Genomic DNA, 20,224 nt, shown 5'->3' on the forward strand with positions numbered 1-20,224 from the left:
GTTCTTTATAATAGGAAAATTAATAAAGCACAGCAACAACCTTAAAAGAAAACAAAGCTTTACATATTCATTTAAAGCTTATTATTTTTACTTGCATTAAAATATTGTCAAAATATAAATCGCCCTCTATACTCTCTGTAGCAAATTAGCTCAAAAGGGAAAATATGAATAATCATAACTCGTTCTAATTAATGTTAAATATATGGATCAGTTAATCGAATTAACTTGATGTAGCTCAATTAATATTACAATCAATTAATCTGTTCGGCCAGCGAACACTCAGTATTGATCGTCTATCAACTCTTCAGAAAGGGTATTTTCCCTGGACACAGAAAAACATCACTTTCAATATACACAGTAATAATACACACAATGAACTGGGGAAATGCATGTTCCTTCATTTAAGCAAATGTGTCGATGAACTGGTGGATTTCTGTGGGCTGCATGTCTGGTTCTTGTATTGAGAGCAATCAATGTTCAAGTGTCTGTGAAGAGTGAGACTGAAGCAGAAGGGTGATAGCGCTCAGTGGAGGAGCCAGACATTATGGGGCCTGAATGGATGAAGGGTTGAAGAGTCATCGACCGCTTCGGTGTTCTTTGATCGTTTTTTTAATGTAATGCTGTTTTCGTATGTCAGTTTCTGTGAGGATTTGTGCATTCCTACAAAGACTCATTTAACTTACAACAACGACAAACCGTGGTTCACTGCAAAACTCAGCCAGCTCCGTCAGGCCAAAGAAGATGCTCGCAGAAATGGGGACAGAGTCTTGTACAAACAGGCCAAATACACACTGGAAAAGGAGATCAGGACTTCAGAAAGAACAAGAGAAGAAAGGCACCAGGCCCAGACAGCGTTTCACCAGCCTGTCTGAAAACCTGCGCTGACCAGCTGGCCTCCATCTTCACACAGATCTTCAACAGATCACTGGAGCTGTACGAAGTCCCCTCATGCTTCAAACGCTCCACCATCATCCCCGTCCCAAAGAAACCCAAAATTACTGGACTTAATGACTACAGACCTGTGGCTCTAACGTCTGTGGCCATGAAATCATTTGAAAGATGGTTCTGGCTTATCTGAAGGACATCACCGGACCCTTACTGGACCCCCTGCAGTTGCTCACCGAGCAAACAGGTCTGTGAATGATGCAGTCAGTATGGGACTGCATTATGTTCTGCAGCATCTGGACAGACCAGGGACTTATGTGAGGATCCTGTTTGTGGACTTCAGCTCTGCTTTTAACACCATCATCCCATCACTCCTCCAGCCCAAATTAACTCAGCTCTCCGTCTGTCAGTGGATCACCAGCTTCCTGACAGACAGGCAGCAGCTAGTGAGGCTGGGAAAACTCTCATCCAGCACCCGCTCCATCAGCACCGGCGCCCCTCAGGGCTGTGTCCTCTCCCCACTGCTCTTCTCCCTGTACACCAATGACTGCACCTCTAAAGACCCCTCTGTCAAGCTCCTGAAGTTTGCAGATGACACCACACTGATCGGCCTCATCCAGGACGGAGACGAGTCTGCTTACAGACTGGAGGTTGAACAGCTGTCTGGTGCAGTCTTAACAACCTGGAGCTCAACACGCTCTGATTCTGATGTTGTGTCTGTGTATTAGAAACATTTGAATGGACTGATAAAGGGAGCTGTAAAGTATTTTTGTTTACAATGTCGTTTTTACCACAATAATGTACCAAATCTAACTTGTATAAATATTACAGTAGAATGGAAAAATACTATACATACATTTATAGGTAAAATCGAACTCCGAACCCTGTGCAAAGGATCATGGGGGCCTGAAGTGTCCATCAGTTGTACCCTTCGAAATCCTTTATTCCGAAGGGCCCTTTGAAGTGGCCAGTTTTGAGCACTTCAGATTAGAACGACCCTTCAATATGGCGGCCATGATTGTTTTCACTCTGAAGTGCCCTTCGGTGAGCGATATATCCCGTTTGAAACGCACCGTTGTTGTTTAGGCAAGGCAATTTTATTTATATAGTACATTTCATACACAATGGTAATTCACAGTGCTTTACCTAAAAAGGAAACAAATACATAAGAATAAAAATAACAGTAAAATCAGAGAATACTCTATCTGGATGGACGAGTCAGGGAGTTTCAGTCAGAATATTTGTGTTTAAACAGTACTCTTGTTTACACTGAGACCGTTTTCAAAAGTTTGTGTTTTCAGGCCACCAAAACGCCATTGTGTAAATGAACAGCCAAAACGCATAAAAAGTTTTTAGTTGAAAACGGTGTCCTGTAAACGGCCCCTTAGACACTAGTTTAAAGATTACCACGCCTTCCCTATTCTACTTACGAAAAAAACGGAGCTGGCGCCGCATCATTTGTGTTTATAAAGCATATACATTTGATTTTTTTTTTAAATGACCGATCGTTTCGCTAGATAAGACCCTTATTCCTCGTCTGGTATCGTTTAAAGCTCTTTGAAGCTGCACTGAAACTGTAATTTTGACCTTCAACAGTCCATTGAAGTCCACTATAAGGAGAATAATCCTGGAATGTTTTCATCAAAAACCTTCATTTCTTTTTGACTGAAGAAAGAAAGACATGAACATCTTGGATGACATGGGGGTGAGTAAATTATCAGGAAATTTTCATTCAGAAGTGAACTAATCCTTTAATGATCTACAGCAAAACAGCGTGAGCTTTAGTGAGAACGAAGGGAATATTTAAGTAGTAATTTCTTGCTAGAAATGACATCAAAAGTGGAAAACAATGGTCAAAAATGTACATTTACACACAAACTGACCAGAAACCGCAACTTTCGGACGCCATCTTTCTTTTTCTAGCTCAACTGTCACTGAATGGAAACACAGGATTGTGGGATATCAAAGGCAGCGAAGGATACATCTAAAAATCCATCAGATGAAGGAGTCTCAGGAGACAGGAAGTGTTTACATTACTTCATGCATGTCAAAAACATAAACGGAACATAAACCTAACTCTCAATGTGTTTTAACAATAATAATGTCTGGTTAAAGTTATGCAGGCTATCGACTGAGAAAGCAATAGAGAATGACAAAATAATCACAACTGAAACTTTTATTATGCCACCACAGATACATTTATTCAAGTTATCTTATCAAACGAACTAAAAGAAAATCAAAACAGTTGTACTAAAACAAACAAACTCTGTTGGCTCATTTCCTCACGATAGACCACCAGTGGCTGAATCACTACTAAATTATCTCTCACGACACAATGTGACCTACAAACTATTGAGCATTCATAAACAGTTATTAATAAAGAAGAATCTTAACTTCATTCGACGCGGAAACACAATCAGGTTACCGAAAACAGTTGTGTGATCCAAGGACAGCACTAAAATGTTCAGTGGCGCTTTAACACAAAACAGAAACTGGTGAATATTCATGTAAGCTCCGCCCAGTGTCACCGTAAATCTCTCTCAGACACCGGATATTCCAGCACACCTGTGCAGGTCTTCACTGAGAGATGATTGTACACCTGTGCAGGTCTTCACTGAGAGATGATTGTTTCTGTTTCGTTTTGATACGAGCTCGAAGTCTCGGTGCTGAACGAACATCAGTGAGTTTGACGGTAAGTTCAGTTATCAGCTTTATTTAATATCGTGTCATGTTGTTATATGATGTTGTTCTGTGTGTTTATATGATCGTGACACACTCTTGTTCACTGACAACAACAAACACTGACGCTCATCAAATGGCGTCAGGAATGAAGGTACATATACCGGATCTGCGTCATGACTTTTCTAATCTTTACCCAAATTATATAAAAAAAGTAAAGGTTTTTCCACTGAAACTATATTTAGGTGATGTAACTTGTCCTCTGTGAAATCAGAAGAGAAGAAAATGTTAGAACTGGGTGTCGATAATTATGATGTTATATAGGGAACGAAGCAGGGTCGATTCCTTAATTTTGTTCAGGAAAAAAGACTGAAAAATGATTTTACTAAAGTTAAGCATTGAAGTGAAAGAGATCTCGCGCGCTGTGTGAGAAGTTTTGTGTGCGCGTCACACACCTGAAGAGATCAGAGCTGCGCGCCTCAGTGTGCAAATAATAAAATTAATTCTCTTTCTCCTCCCCTTGTGCCTAAAGTGAAAGTGCCCGTTACTTTCAGAAACCCACAACAACTATTATTAGTAGCAGCAATAGTACTTTTCTTTTAACTATTTTTTAAGTTATAAAACCGTAAAAAAAACTGGAGAAGATGTTTAAAAATGTAAGAGAGATGATCCATACGCCACACACATAAAGAACATGGATTTATGCAGCATAGTTTCTGACGCAAGAGGTACAATTTCATTCATGTAGGATTAAACCAGCACTGAACATTTCAAACTATTACAAAACATTTCAGAAACATTGTGCCAAAAAACTTCCTTGAAATCATCACAAAACATTGATATCTTTCTCAAAGTAATATCACGACAGGTACTTTCACATCAGGTATCTTCAGCATCAGATTGTGTCCTTGTATGGATTGGTGGATGATCAGGATTGACATCCTTCTTTCTTCTCTGATAACTAAAAAATGAAGATTTGATAGTTATGACACTGGTACAGAATATGATTTGCATTCATTAAACGTTATTAATAGTCCATTAGTAGTAGCTTATAACACTTAATCCAAGTTTAAAAGGTAAACCAACACTCCCAAACTTGTACAGTCTCAATTTTTCAAAGTGCCTCAAATATGAAGCAGCCATTAGCCGTGATACTGAAGGACAGATTTCATACATGAACATATTTAACAGGCAGTGCCTTGGCCACCTATATAAAGTAATGGTCTTTACCTATAAAGAATATCCTTAATTTTCATATTTAATAGAGCTTTTTATAAAGTAATAACATTAAAAGTGTCTTTTCTGTGTTGTACTGAAGGACGTGTGCTTTTGTTCCAAAGGTTACTAGAGGGTGAAAAAGTGAAATCATCACACATTTCAGAGAGATTTACTCACTTTATCTCATAGATAGAGGCTCTTCAAGGGTCCTCTTTGTGATGTCACACACTGTCACATGATTACCATCATGTGATGTGCTTTAAAATGTTTTTTATCTTTGTTATACTGAATGACATTCATGAAGCACAAAAGTCGGGACAAATATTATTCAAGTTTTAATATATTGTAGATGCAGTATGTTGCCCTTTGTTCTATATATTGCTGCAAACACCAGCACAATTATGCCATGTGTTCATTTATATCTTTAGGATGAATTTCTACATTTTAAAAACACTTTTGTCATTAGAATTTTACTCGGGACGGTTACACTGAATGACATTTTGACACTTTAGAGCTCAAAAACTGGCTCAAAAGAAGGGTAAGAGTTAAGTGATTTAATATTATATTTACACATATTTATCTTTTTAATCAAACTACAAAAGACAAAGAGAAAATCACTCCCTGCTCTTCACTGAATAACGTTTTTGTAACTTTAATAAGGATGAACCTTTATTCATTTTGTACCGTGAAGATTATATTTTACATCTGATTATTCAGTTTCTGTCCCTGAAAACTGTTAGAGCTTCCTGAAAAACACACTGATTATTTCATTTGTTTCTTTGTTCTGTTGAGTTTATTTATTTGTGCTATTGCTTGCAGTTTAATTATTAGTTCTTTTTTATTAATGACTGTTTACTTCTCTTTAATAATCTGTGAAATTTATATTAGTAATTTTAGGTCTCAAATGAAATCCAGAATTGTTAAATTTCACTGATATCTAAAATAATAACCTTATTTATTACAATATAAGTATTGTTACGTTCCCCGTGTGTTGTATTTTGTTGTGTTTGTTCTCTTTCTTTTGAGTTATTCTGATTGGACCGGAAGGCTGTCACATGATCTGGGTGATGTCATGGCGTTTGACGTCACGACCGGCGTTCCACCAATCCGTGGTGTGCCGGCAGTATAAAGGTCGTGACGGTGTTACAGTTGCAGTGAGCGTTTTGGCTTCGGCCCTCACTCGTCTTCTGTGTCTTTAGACATGCTGAAAGTCCAGTTATCGTGATGTTGAACTGCTTATTCTGTGGTTTGAGACAGCAGATCTGTGAGTTTGTTTGTTGATCAGGCTGTGTAAGCTTAGATGCCGGTGTGAGCAGACTGTTTTGTGTTCCCCGCTGTTAGTGACTTGCGGTGTGTTGTACCAACCACTTGATTTAGTTTTGACCTATATTAAAATGTGAATATTTCTTCTTGTACGAACCTACCGAGTGTTAACTTCGATTCAACTGTTAATTAACCTTATAATTTCCAGCGTATCTACTCTACTGACGGTGGTTTGAATACGGCAGGTAGTTCTTTTGACTGTCAGTTAATGGAAGGGTGTTCGCCACTATTGTGTTTCTGTTCTTTATGTAGTGTAGTTTAGTTAAGGCGTCGCATACGTCCAAGATTACGGTTTTGTTTTTAAATTTTCCTTAGTTTAGCGACACCCTTGTTTCTCTTCTGTTTTATTGTTTCCTAATGTTAAAGTGTCTTTTGTTCTTGAGTCTTTATTGTATTGTCTAGAGCTGCACGATTAATCGTAAAAAGATCGCGATCTCGATTCAAGCACCCACACGATCCTACTTTATTAATGACAACGATTCTCCCACGTCTATTAAACCTTTGACAAAATCATACCGGAGTGTTCAAATCTGTGTTCGTGCTGCCAGAGCCAGAGAGAGCCGTTTTGAACCACACATTAGTTATTTCTGTGTTACAAACATTCACATTATCACAGAAGTACTGAGATACAAGTTTTAAGTTAGTATTTAAACACTGATGTCTACGATAACGATCAAAATAGAGCAAACTACCTTTTGAAACAAACTTGGCACGTCAAATAATGGTTAATATCAATTACATCTAATTCCACTAGGTGGCGATAACTGACTGTAAAAAAAAAAATGTATTTGTCATTGAATCATTCATTCAAAAGATTCGTTCAAAAACACTGATTCATCTAGCAATGAAACAAGTATTTATTAAGGAGTCATTGAATTCATTCAAAACCATTTTTTAAATAATTAATTCAAACATTTTCCAGCAATCAGCAATTTATATTTTGTCAGAACCTCTAGTAAGATGTTATTTTGTTTGGTTGTATATTCAGAATCGTGGGAGAATCGTGATCTCTATTTGAAACCAAAAAATCGTGATTCTCATTTTATCCAGTATTGTGCAGCTCTACTATTGTCTATTCCCTCTGTTAATAAACGTTGAGCTTTTGATGTAATCTAGTTTGTTGTTCGAACTGTTTTCCCACATATCGCTACAGCCTCGTCTCACGTAAATGTTGCGTTTCATCCCATTTTCCATTCTCAAACACATAACAGTATACATGGGTCAAAAACAATGACTTTTATTCAATAAAAATTAATTTTATTCATTTATTATTTTTTTTGTGGTGGGGCCAGTGAAAATTTACTATTGAATTCATTGAATCAAAAACCGAGAATCGAATCTGAAAATTGAATTAAGAATCGAAATCGAATCAAGAATCAATCGAATTGAGACCTTGATAGTCAAAATCGAATCGAATTGGGACATCTGAATCGATCCCCAGCCCTGTTTGTAAGTGTTTGTCATGTTCTGGTTTCTACAACTTTACCTCAGGAGGAGAAATCTGCCTTTATTTGAAAGAAATACAGATTTGACATTTATCAGTCGATATTGATAATTTCATTGTGATAATTTTTTGGCCATGTCGCCCAGCTCTAGTTTAATTCATTTAATGATTCAGTGATGTTACAGAATGCTCTGAGACTTAGGTAAGATCCAATTACAGTTTATTTGGGAATCCAACATCAGTCATAAGCCAGGCAAAGGGTCAAAATACTTGCAAAGTCCACCAGAAACGGGAAACAAGAAACCAGGGAGAGTACTCAGATGAGCAGAGTGACAATAAATGAAACTGACTGAAACAAACCGGGTATAAATAGGAAGAAACAAACGACATGCTTGAAAACAGCTGTGTGCAATATCAGTAATGAGTCTGGGAAGTGGGTGATGGGAAATGGAGTCCGTGATAGTGACAATAGTCCGGGGTGGAGGGCCCTCTAGTGGCTATCAAGGGCACTCCAACAGGTGATCATGACAGGTGACTTTGTTGTTCATATTATCTTTGATGTTCACAGAGAACATCCCAAATAACAAGACTAATGTTCTCTCAAACTCATGAACAAACGTCTTTCCAGTAACTTTAATAGATGGTTTGTTGTTAGATCGTGATATAATGAAAGTTATCTGTTAGTGTAAAATGTTAGATGAATGTCTCTTTTTAACTTCTACTTTATCAGGACATTCAGAAAACATTCAAAAGTAACGTTCCCTTAATGTTTACAAAATGATCAAATGAAATATTCCTTTAGTGTACACCTAACTAAGAAACATTTTGTTCGTTCAAAGAATATTTCGAAATAATGTTTTCATAACTTAGTATCAAGACATTCTTAGAGCACATGTTGTTCACTGGGATATGTGCTGAAATGAACACACTGTAAATTACTTGTAATTAAAGCATCTGCTAAATGCATAAATGTAACATTAATGTAATGTTCCCAGTGTTTCCATATACAGGGAAGATGTCAGACTTTGAGACGAGGAAGAGGAAGAGATCTTCATCTCCAGATCTCAGCTGTGTGTCTCTGAAGAGCAATCAATCCATGGGTCATCCTCCTGAATTCAGTGATGGACCAGTGACCTCTGACCCCAGGTGATGTTACATATGCCTAGGCTTTAATATTTCACACTGAGGTTAGTGTACATGGAAAAATGTCACAACAGAGCAAAATGAAAGAAAAAGCTACATTTATTATACGTTTTTAGACTTTATTCAAGCTGTTAAACTAAGAATGTAAAACTGATGTGTCTTGCAGAGCAGGGTGAAGTCAGTATGTACATTAACGACGATTTGAGAGAAATATAATATAAATTTAATGTAAAACAATGTACATGGTGCTCTGTGGCGCGGCAGGATTTTGAACAATTTCCTGAGTCGTAGCTGGGCGCCGCGGACAGGCTCCGAATGTCGCCGCCGGTGTGCGTACACTCATTGAAAACAATGCGTTCGAATTTTAAAGACGTGGTGCGGCACTGCGTGGCGCTGAGCTTCGCGTCCGGTGTGCGACCCTCTTAAGTCACAATGGATGAAAAATTACATTGTTGAGAGAGTTTCAGTGCCGTCATATAAATAATATTTCTGAATATTAAGTGTGTTTTAAAGCCCAAGTAATCAAGACAAAACTAGGACAGGAATCTAAGAGACCAAAACTTCTACATAAGAGTCCAAAACAGACAAATATAAGATGCAGCACATTTCAGATGATAGAAAATGTGACTTAAATTCCAGAAGATATGTTAAAGTTTAATGTAAATATGTGGTATATAACAGGAGTCTGTTAAACTGACACTTCTCTCTTAAATGTGTTGCTGTTCCTTGCATGATCTATTCATGAACATGTTTTTATGTTTGTATTTTGTTTCCAATCAGAGATGATCAGACTGGAGACCAGGATTCTCCTCAAGCAGTAGATGATGAACTACAGAGAGTCAAAGACCAGCTCAAAACCAGCATGAAGAACAAGTATGAGAGATTATCTGAGGGACTGAAACTCCAGGAGAATGAAACCCTCCTGAACAGGATCTACACACAGCTCTACATCATAGAGGGAGAGAGTGAAGGAGTGAATGAACAACATGAGGTTTTACAGATGGAGAAAACAGCCAGAACACAACACTCACAAGACACTCCAATCTACTGCAATGACATCTTTAAAGCCTCACCTGAACCAGGATGTGAGGAGAAACACCAGATCAAGACTGTTCTTACTAAAGGCATCGCTGGAATCGGAAAAAACCGTCTCTGTGCAGAAGTTCATTCTGGACTGGGCCGAGGGAAAAGACAATCAGGATGTAGACTTCATGTTGGTGCTTCCATTTCGAGAGCTGAACTTGATCCGAGATCATCAGTACAGTCTTCACAGACTTCTGCTGGACTTTCATCCTGAACTTCAAGATCTGGACTCAAAGATTTATGAGGAGTGTAAAGTTGTGTTCATCTTTGATGGTCTGGATGAAAGCAGAATCACACTGATGTTTTCAGATGCTCAGAAAGTTTCTGATGTGACTGAGACTTCATCAGTGGGTGTGTTGATGTCAAAGCTCATGACAGGAGAGCTGCTTCCCTCTGCTCTCATCTGGATCACCTCCAGACCAGCAGCAGCCAATCAGATCCCCTCCAAATACATCAACCGTCTGACAGAGATTCAGGGATTCAATGAGCCTCAGAAGGAGGAATATTTCAGGAAGAGAATCAGTGACGAGCATCAAGCCAGCAGAATCATCTCACACATCAGAAGAGCAAGAAGCCTCCACATCATGTGCCACATACCCGTCTTCTGCTGGATCTCATCCACTGTGCTTCAGAAGCTCCTGAAAGAAGATCTGAGTGCAGAAATCCCTCAAACTCTGACTGAAATGTACATCCACTTCCTGCTGATTCAGATCAACATGAGGAATCAGAAGTATGAAGAGAGAGATCCAGAGAAACTGCTGCAGTCCAACAGAGAAGTGATTGTGAAACTTGCTGAAGTGGCTTTCAAACAGCTGATGAAGGGCAATGTGATGTTCTATGAGGAGGACCTGAGAGAGAGCGGCATAGACGTCACTGACGCCTCAGTGTATTCTGGGATTTGCACTGAGATCTTTAAGGAGGAATCTGTGATTCATCAGAGGAAAGTCTACAGCTTCATTCATCTGAGCTTTCAGGAGTTTCTCGCTGCTTTCTATGTGTTTTATTCATATGTGATCAAGAACAACAAAACACTGGATGAATTCAGTTTGTACAGATCTGATAAAGACTCTCTGTATGATGAAGACCCTCTGTATGATCTACTAACATCAGCAGTAGATAAAGCCCTCTGGAGTGAGAATGGACAGCTGGATCTGTTCCTGCGGTTCCTGCTGGGCGTCTCACTGGAGTCCAATCAGAGGCTCTTACAGGATCTACTGACACACACAGAGAACAGCTCAGAGAGCATCAGGAGAATCACACAGTACATTAAAAAGAAGATCAAAGGTGAAGATAGACTCTCCACTGAAAGATCCATCAATCTGTTCCTCTGTCTGCTGGAAGTCAAAGATCAGTCTCTGTCCAGAGAGATTCAGGAGTTTGTGAAATCAGACAAACACTCAGAGGAGAAACTCTCTCCGTCTTACTGCTCAACAATCTCCTACATGATTCAGATGTCAGAGGAGCCACTGGATGAGATGAACCTCATGAAATGCAACACATCAGATGAGGGGAGAAGAAGACTGATACCAGCTGTGATCAACTGCAGAAAAGCTCTGTGAGTGTTTAATCATTAACTAAAGTATCATATTTAATAATGAATCTGACACCTTTAAAATAAATGTTCCTAAATGAGAGATTTTCTCCTCAATAACAGGATCTTAAAGGGTCACGACACGCCTCTTTAATACAGTAGATAGTCACTAAAATGCCTGTTACCGCCGCGGGTAAACACAACCCAGTCACGTGTGAAACTCGTTGGTGAAATCACCACCAGGTGGCGCAAAGGGACGGTCGACACCATTGATCAGTAAAGCTGGAATTGAGACATTTTCACTCGTGAATGAAGATAAAATGACATAAATTACTGCTAATAATAATGGCAATAATAATATATCATTATGACATTTAATCTTCAGTAATTATTCATCATAAATGCTTAATGTTGCAGCTGTTTGACGACTGTTACAGTGAACTATTACAGTGACGGCTGTGCTTGAAGTGTGCTTACTTTTTACTGTACAGCACTAGCCAGTGTTTTACATTATTATATATTTAAAGAGGTGTGATTATGCCATAAAATAAATGAAACGATAGAGAAGGTGGATTACTGTGAATGGGAATATTATGAGTGATAAAGGTCTAGTTTTCTAACACATATTTACTCTGTCAGCATTGTGACTACATTAATGTCAAAATAAGAGATTTAACTTACATTTCATCAGGTCACACACGTACATGAATTAGTCACACATAAAAATATCTGCCAATGAGGGAAGAAAAATAATCTTAATTTAAAGGGACAACAAGATTATTTTTCTTGCCCTTTGGCAATTTTTACTTTTTTTTCCCCCCAGAAAACAAGACTTCATATCATTTTTCTTATGAAAGTAAATGTATCTTGATTTAAGAATGTTTAGATATTTTTGCACAAAAAGTCATACATCAGGGTTTTTCCTGGTCGAAAATGTTCTTCGGTGGTGACAGACATGTTCATCCACACAAACAGTAAAAAGTGCCCTACCCACGTGATCTGTGAGTCCAATACTGACAATAAAGTACCCGTCGCTCTCACTGTAACTCTTTCTTGCCCTCTTTGCAAAAAAATCTGTGATTTCATAGCTTTGTAAAAGAAGAAGCTTCTTTGCTAGACCTGAAAATTATTTTGGTATGTATAATAATAATAATAATAATAATAAAAATAATAATAATATTATTATTATTAACAATCAGTGTGTGTGTGTGTATATGTATGTATGTATGTATGTATGTATATATATATATATAATTATATAATATAAAATTTTCTACCATATACAATTGAATGCACCTAGCTAACAACAACTTGCTTTGTTCTGGTTTCACTCCAGTCTAAATAACTGATTTTATAGGTAGGCCTAATTTACTACACATTGTCATTTAAATAAGCTGAAAATACTGTGGATTATTAAGGCTAATTTTACTAACCACTCTTGCTCAATGGGGTAAGCACACTTATGTTCTCATTTCAGAGGCCCTGTCCCAAATGGCACACTTCTATGCACTTTCGGTCTTGTGGACTAAAGCCCCGGGTATACTTCGGCCGTCCATGTTCGGCCGCACACCCTGTCCGCGTGCAGCCCAAATTTCGAGACCGCGCGGACGGTGCACGTGCAACAGCGCATGCGCAAGCAGGACAGAAGAGTCCACTAGGTGGCAATACGCACAATACTGAGCACAATGTGCAGTCGTCGAAGAAGAGTGTGTAAAGAGCGATTCAAAAACAAGACGAGTAAAAAAATTGTACTGCGCATGTGTCGAACTCGGTCTTCCGCGAGCATTCGTGGTTTACCCTGCCTTCCATTCTGAAGGGCTCAACTGTGCAAAGGATCATGGGGGCCTGAAGTGTCCATCAGTTGTACCCTTCGAAATCCTTCATTCAGAAGGGCCCTTTGAAGTGGCCAGTTTTGAGCACTTCGGTTTGGAACGACCCTTCAATATGGCGGCCATGATTGTTTTCACTCTGAAGTGCCCTTCGGAGGGCGATATATCCTGTTTGGAATGCACTGTTAGTATACTTTGAAAGATGCGCGGACGCGACTGCACGCGAGACGCGTCTGAGCGCAGAAAGTGAAGTATACCCAGGGCTTTACAATGGCTGCCGCGGACGCGTGTCCATTAAGTCCACGAGACCGTAGGGTGTCTCATTTGTCAATTTTAGGCCTTCAGAAGGGTGCTCGCGAGCGCCCCCTCTGCGGCCGATATGCGCCCTCGATGCGCACTTTTGCTGAGCCCGCACTGGCAGACTTCTTCCCGACGGTCAAAGCGACGTTACGTCACGAAAGTGCGGACTCGTAGGAAGGCCGTGAGTGTTTAGGGTGCCATTTGGGACAGGGCCAGAGTTGTTCGAGTAAATGATTCGTTATAAATCACGTGGACAGATCAGTTGTTTTCATGATTCATTAAAGTGAATCTGTTCAAATGAGTCATTATGTCGTGAATCGGACATTAGCGGACGTTGACGCGTTGCGTGTGAATCGCGGCTGTTATTAGGACATCGTAAAAGATTTGTCAACACAGAAAACACTTCATCACTGGATAGGATTTTCTTCTTGTTTACTGAAAGTGTGGTTTATGTCAGCTGCATGTGTGGGACGCCTGTCAGAGAAGATGAGGTGACGTGAGCACTATTCACACCCAGCAGTTATTCAGGAAAAACATTCTCAGAGTTCGCCTCGTGAAACATGGATTCGGTCTTCCGAACTTTTAGCATCGTTGATTTAGATTATGTGAGGGGAGGAGCTGAAAACGGAGGCGTGAATTCGGACACTTTCTGCTTCTCGTAGTGACGCTCGCGCTGCGTTTGCATACTTTATCACAGCTGAAGTGAAATAAATGCAATATTGGACTAATACACTGATGTTTCAGAGACATTTTCATTCAATACTTTATGTAATGCTATGCAATTCACACATTTATGCTAAAAATCCTAATATTCAAAGTAATTGCGCTGTCATTGCATCATTCTTTAAGATGAATTGAATATTTATCATCGTTAAGGCAGTTTTCACATTCATTCATCTGTTTCAAACACTGGAATAAAAGAGCACCAACACAAGCAATACTGCTCATAGGAAAATTAACCATAGTTGCTACACTCTTACTATAGTAAAACCATGGTTCGGCTTCATAAGTATTTGATTAATTATAACTTTTATATGAAAGGTTATACTGCTGTTTAATCGTCAGCTTGGTTTGTTTGTGCATGTCTTGTATGCTCTTCTGCTCGTTTAAATTCATTTAAATGTAAATTTAACAGGTATGAAATATGATGACTAAGAGAAAAACACTGCTAATGAGAAGACGATCACATGATGGCGGTAGGTTAATGGGGAAATATATTCATTTATTATTCAGAATGCGCATTTGGAAGCGAAATATATTAATAAACATTTCAGCAGGTTGAAGATAATTAATGTTAATGCAGAGAATATGATTAATTGTTTAAAAAACATTTGGCAGCCCTAAAACGTAGTAGTAATCTGCGTTTTCACGAGAAGCTCTCTGTATATAAGATACAAAGATTTGTATATGAATATACAACTCACAACAAGTAGAAAACAAATAAACATTCATAAAAATATGTAAAGTAAAATAGGGCATGCCAGTGGTAAAATTACAACAATTTAAAGTAACAAAAAGCTTCATAGGTCTTTCTTGCTTTTTTGTTCTTGATTTTGTCTAATGTAGTGCCATATTGTTTAATCTCTTTTTAAAATGTTCAAAGTTTGGCTTGGCTTTAGTCCATTTTTTCACATGAATGTGATATTTTCCAAGTAAAATAAAAAGTTGTATAAGGAATCGTACTTTTGGAATCAACATTGTCCTGTACAACAAAAAAATACTACATCGTACAGATCGGTTTGTATACATGCTCCAAACAACCTAGAAATGAAATTAGAAATATATATATATATATATATATATATATATATATATATATATATATATATATATATATATATATATATATATATATATATATATATATATATACAATCAAAGAAAAGATGAACCACAGATTCTCTGGCATTGCCACAAAATTCACATAAGTTTTATAGGACTATTTTATATGATACTTCTTTAATTTTATTATTAATAAAAAACTTATTTGTTATTGACCATACTCTTTTCCAGTTAATATTTTCATATTTAGTAGACTAAAACACTGTTGAACAAGGCAAATAGTTTGTTTTTAAAACATTTCTAATATATTTGTTACTGCATTTATCTATTACTATATTAATATCCCCAATAAATATTGCATCGCTACAAAAACTGGTTTGACGATCAGCGTTTATAGGATAGAGTCCAGGATTTCGTAATAGTGATACAACTCTGTCAGGGATTGCATCAGAGATAATAGCGTATTCTTTTGGCCTCACAGGAATCATAAATTTGTTGAGAAATTCAGAATATGTTAAGAGTAAACCTTGTTCATTAAGCAACTGACTAACAGTAAGAATATTGTCGTACCATGTCTGATTAAAGATTGACTTTTTTTGTACAAGATATCTGTTATTCCATATAAAGTATCGTTGCGGTGAAAAAGTTATGTTTATAGATTAATAGCCAAGCCAGCAATGCCTGCTTATGAAAGTTTGCCAGTTTAACTGGGATTTTTTAACCGAAAAATTACATTTTAAAAGAAAATTAATGCCACCCGAAGAGTTAAACATGTAACTGGTGAAAACATTCCATACATTATCTTTATTTTTAATAAATTCGATAATCCATTTTATCTTAAACACATTATTAAGATCTGTAAAATTTTAAACTTCAAGGCCACCAAAGACTCTATTATTATTTAGAATATCTTTCTGTAAATAGTGTATTTTCTTCCTCCAAATAAAATCATGAAGAATCTTGTCTAATTCCCTGACAACATTGTTTGGAGCATCTGCTGACATGGATATATAAACAGACCTTGAGATCCTTCTGCTTTTGAAAGCAGAACACGTCCATTTAGGGACAGATCTCTCATGAGCCACATATTAAATCTGTTTTTAATTTTCTCAATAATGGGCTCAATTTAACCGGCTTCTTTGATTCAAATCTTTACACACCATTATCCCAAGGTGTGTGACATTATCTTTAATTGGTATCCCACAAATTTCTTTCAAGACACAATCTTTAAGAGAGAATAAAGTGGACTTATTCATCTTTAATCCAGAGATTCCAGAAAATGTTTCAATACATTTAATAACTTCATCCAATTCTTCACTATTTTTGACAAAAATTGTGGTATCATCCGCTAGTTGAAGTTTAATCTCTTTTCCAAACACTGATATCCCTTGAAAACTTGCTTTTTTGATAAGTGCAGCCATGACCTGAGTAACCAATATGAAGAGAAAAGGTGATACAGGACATCCTTGTCTTATCCCACGGCCCATATCAAATCTCTGACAGGTACCGTGAGACGACTGGACTGAACTATTAGAACCATTATAAAGCGTACGAATTGCTTTTTGAAAAAAATGACCAGAACCAAAGAAGTCAATAACTTTGAACATAAACGAATGTTCAGTAGTGTCGAACGCTTTATAGAAATCAATGAATAATATAAAAGAATCATCTGGGATAAGGTGTCTATAATCAATTAAATCTAAAATTAATCTAATATTATTTCCAATATAACGGCCTTTCAGAAAACCTGCTGCTCTTCATCAATTATTATATTTAGATATTTCTTAAGTCGTTTGCAAAGATTAAAGAAGAAATTTTAGTATCATTTAACAAACTAATTGGTCTCCAAGTTTCTAAGAATAGTTTGTCTTTGTTAGGCTTGGGTATAAGCGTAATTACCCCTTGTTTTAGTGATGCGGGCATTTCTCCCAAATCAATTGCTTCGTTAAAAACAGCAAGTAAAAAGGGCACAAGGTCATTACAAACATTTTATAAAATTCCCATCGAGCCATCATTTCCAGGAGACTTACTGTCTTTAAGTCTATTTATACAATTTGTAATTTCCTCAATATTTAATTCTTTATCACATGATGTTTTGTAGTCTGATGTAATCTTATTAATACTGGATGATGCATTACTAAGAAAAAATCTGCATCATTTAATTGATTATTTGAACTATACAACTTACTATAAACTTGATTAACAAATAGGGCTGAAACGATTAGTCGACATTATCGACAACGTCGACAATAAAAAATTGTCGACAAATATTTTTGTTGTCGAATAGATCATATGAGATCAAAAGACTATTTGAAGGGCCTGCAATAACGCGGTTTGACCAGTGGGGCGCTGTAGCGCAATACTGTAATGCAGCCCTCCCGGATCCAATCCAATAGAAGAAGACACGGTGCTTCGGAGTGCATAGTGCAAACGAAGTCGAACCGTAAAATGTGGGAGTTTAACATAGCATAAAACATAACGTTTAGCATAACTACAAAAAATGCTGTCATGCAGGGCCACCGACTCTCATTCAAACTCACTGATCGCCACACGTCCATGTTCTCACGCAGTGAAAGATGCATCGCAGAGCATAGAGGACACAGACAGCGCCGACAGATAAGACAGATCAGGTTACTTTTGATATAAAACAAAGTCTTAACTTTTAAATTCTGTCAATTTTACTACGGGATTCAAACAATACATGTGGTTTTGGCGCTCTTTAATATCGCTGTAGCGCCTCCGGTCAAGCGGCATGTGAACCTATTATTAGTTATTAACCAGTATAATAATCCATGATTAGTCGATTAACCGTTCCAATAATCGGTAGATTAATCGATTATCAAAATAATCGTTTGTTGCAGCCCTATTAACAAAACAAGAAATATCCTTGGGATTATCATTAGTAAGTCCATTTATTATTAATTTGTTTACAGAAGTTATTTCTCTATTTCTTCTTTCTAAACCAAAAAAGTATTTAGTTTTTATTTCTCCTGCTTCCATCCATTTTTGTCTAGACCTAACAAAAGCTTCTCTTCATAAATATTATCCAGCTCATTCTGCAATGTAGCAAGCTTTAATAATTCAGTGCTTGACATATTTTAGTTATTTCTACAAGTGAAGGATATTATTTCATTAATTATTTTGTCTTCATTTTCTTTTTTTCTTTTTCTTAATGGATTTTCCATACGATATTGTGAATCTCTTTATTTCAAATTTAGTTTGTTCCCATAATTTCCCATATGTTTGAATCAAAGAAGCCTGTTGCCAATATTTAACAATTAACTTCTTAATTTGGTCACAAAAATCATTATATTTCAATAGACTATTATTGAACTTCCAATATCCTCGCTTAACTCTACTTGATTGACAAACTAACACATTAATTTTAATAGATATGCCTTTGTGATCTGTTAAAACAGATGGTTCAGTAGTAACAAATTCAACTCTCTCTTTTATATGTTCTGAAATGATTTTTATATCTCCATATGTCAATTATGTTGAGTCATAAACAAACATTGCTTGATTCACTTGCCATATTGTCAATTCTGGGTGGCCATCGATCTTGATTTCCATCAAACACCGTGTTGAAGTCACCACCCCAAATTACTTCAGCAGAGGGGAATTTTGAATGTAAATGATTAATATGGCCTTCAATATCCTGAAAGATTAACTCGTTTGTTTTTTTTATTATTGGTGGCATATATATTTATAATAATAATTTAACTTGGTTTATATCAGTAAGTAGAGCAATCCAGTGACCTTGATCATCTGTTTCGTGACTCTTCCCTGAAAACCTGTCCTTTAAAACAGCGACACCTGCTGTTCTATTTGAGGATCCAAAAGAAAACCAAATGTCACAACCCCACTGATTCTTCCAAAAGAGCACATCATCTCTGCAGGCATGAGTTTCTTGAATGAAACAAAAATCTGCTTCTTTACCTTTACAAAACAAACAGCTTTTCTCTTTAGCATGTCTCGTATACCCCTGGCATTAACTGAAAATATTGACATAAACTCGAACAAGAAGGAAAGAAAACCTTAATAGAACAATTATGTGAACAGTGAACAAATTAAGGTTTAAAAGTGTTGAGAGTGTATAAAGGGTAATCTTACTCCCATCTTTTCGAGGATCAGTCACAGTTCAGTAACCAGTTTTGACATCCTTCAATTGGAGTTACAAATAAAAAAATAAAAAATAACCTCGTGAAGTTGTAATTTCACATTACGAATGAATATAAGCAATAATAATAAAAAACCCTTATAATTCGTTCAAGTCTTTAAAGAATAATAGCCTAAAGCAAACAGACTTTAGTAAAGAGAGTAGTGGTTTACATTTAAATTTCTTTACCATCTACGATTGCCTTGATTCCCACAAAGAAGGCCCTTTTGCCCTCTTTCCGTACTTTGTGGATCGAAGGCCAAAGGAGATTCCTCGTAGCCCTGTCTTTAATCGTGAGGTCCTCTTTGAAGTACATCTTGTTCTTCTTAAGAAAGTCATTTCCCTTTGCTCCTTTCCATGTGAGGTCCCTCGCTGTTCTGGAAGTGAATCTTATTATCACTGGCCTTGGTTTCTTTTTTCTTTTTCTTGCCTCTGTCTGCGCTGGGTCTTCCAACTCGATGAGCAATGTACACATTGTTTGCCACGAAGGTTACTTTTCCTCGACAACCACCGCTTTGCAGATTTCCATTACCCGAGTCTTGACACTATCCTCTGCACGTTCGGTCAGCCCCTCCAATCGAAGATTCCATCTCCGACAGTACCGATCCGGATCATTTATTCTATTATTTCCTTCATGTTCAAATTGTTACAAATAATTGTGACGTAGGCTATTTAATGTCAAATAAAAATAACCATTTAAAAAAAGCCTTGAACAAGTGAAACGTGAGTTTCAGGATATTTAAAAAACATATCTAAAATAATAGGTTAAAAGAAATGTTTTTTAAAGTGTTGTATAACATTGATTATGACTATATTTATTTACCTTTATGGTGTTAGTATTGGAGGTC

The 20,224-nt window shown here is 37.1% G+C and overlaps 2 protein-coding genes and 1 pseudogene across 5 annotated transcripts in view; 1 reads left to right on the plus strand and 2 right to left on the minus strand.

The window, feature by feature from the left end:
- The window catches only part of LOC127507143 (von Willebrand factor A domain-containing protein 5A-like), a 182,480-nt gene that overhangs the window by 118,605 nt on the left and 43,651 nt on the right, over window positions 1–20,224 (minus strand). The gene's annotated exons all lie outside the window — the stretch shown is intronic.
- Window positions 1–20,224, minus strand: part of LOC127507150 (von Willebrand factor A domain-containing protein 5A-like) — a 182,288-nt pseudogene that overhangs the window by 117,914 nt on the left and 44,150 nt on the right.
- LOC127507139 (NACHT, LRR and PYD domains-containing protein 12-like) overlaps window positions 3,455–20,224 on the plus strand; it is a 36,536-nt gene continuing 19,766 nt past the window's right edge. Inside the window, 4 exon segments of the mRNA XM_051884080.1 lie at window positions 3,455–3,577; window positions 8,560–8,695; window positions 9,473–9,833; window positions 9,835–11,330. Coding sequence (XP_051740040.1) covers window positions 8,565–8,695; window positions 9,473–9,833; window positions 9,835–11,330 — 1,988 coding nt within the window. The 5' untranslated portion in view covers window positions 3,455–3,577; window positions 8,560–8,564.

This window comes from Ctenopharyngodon idella, chromosome 24 (genome assembly GCF_019924925.1).
Source record: "Ctenopharyngodon idella isolate HZGC_01 chromosome 24, HZGC01, whole genome shotgun sequence".
In the NCBI taxonomy this organism is placed as follows: Eukaryota; Metazoa; Chordata; class Actinopteri; order Cypriniformes; family Xenocyprididae; genus Ctenopharyngodon; species Ctenopharyngodon idella.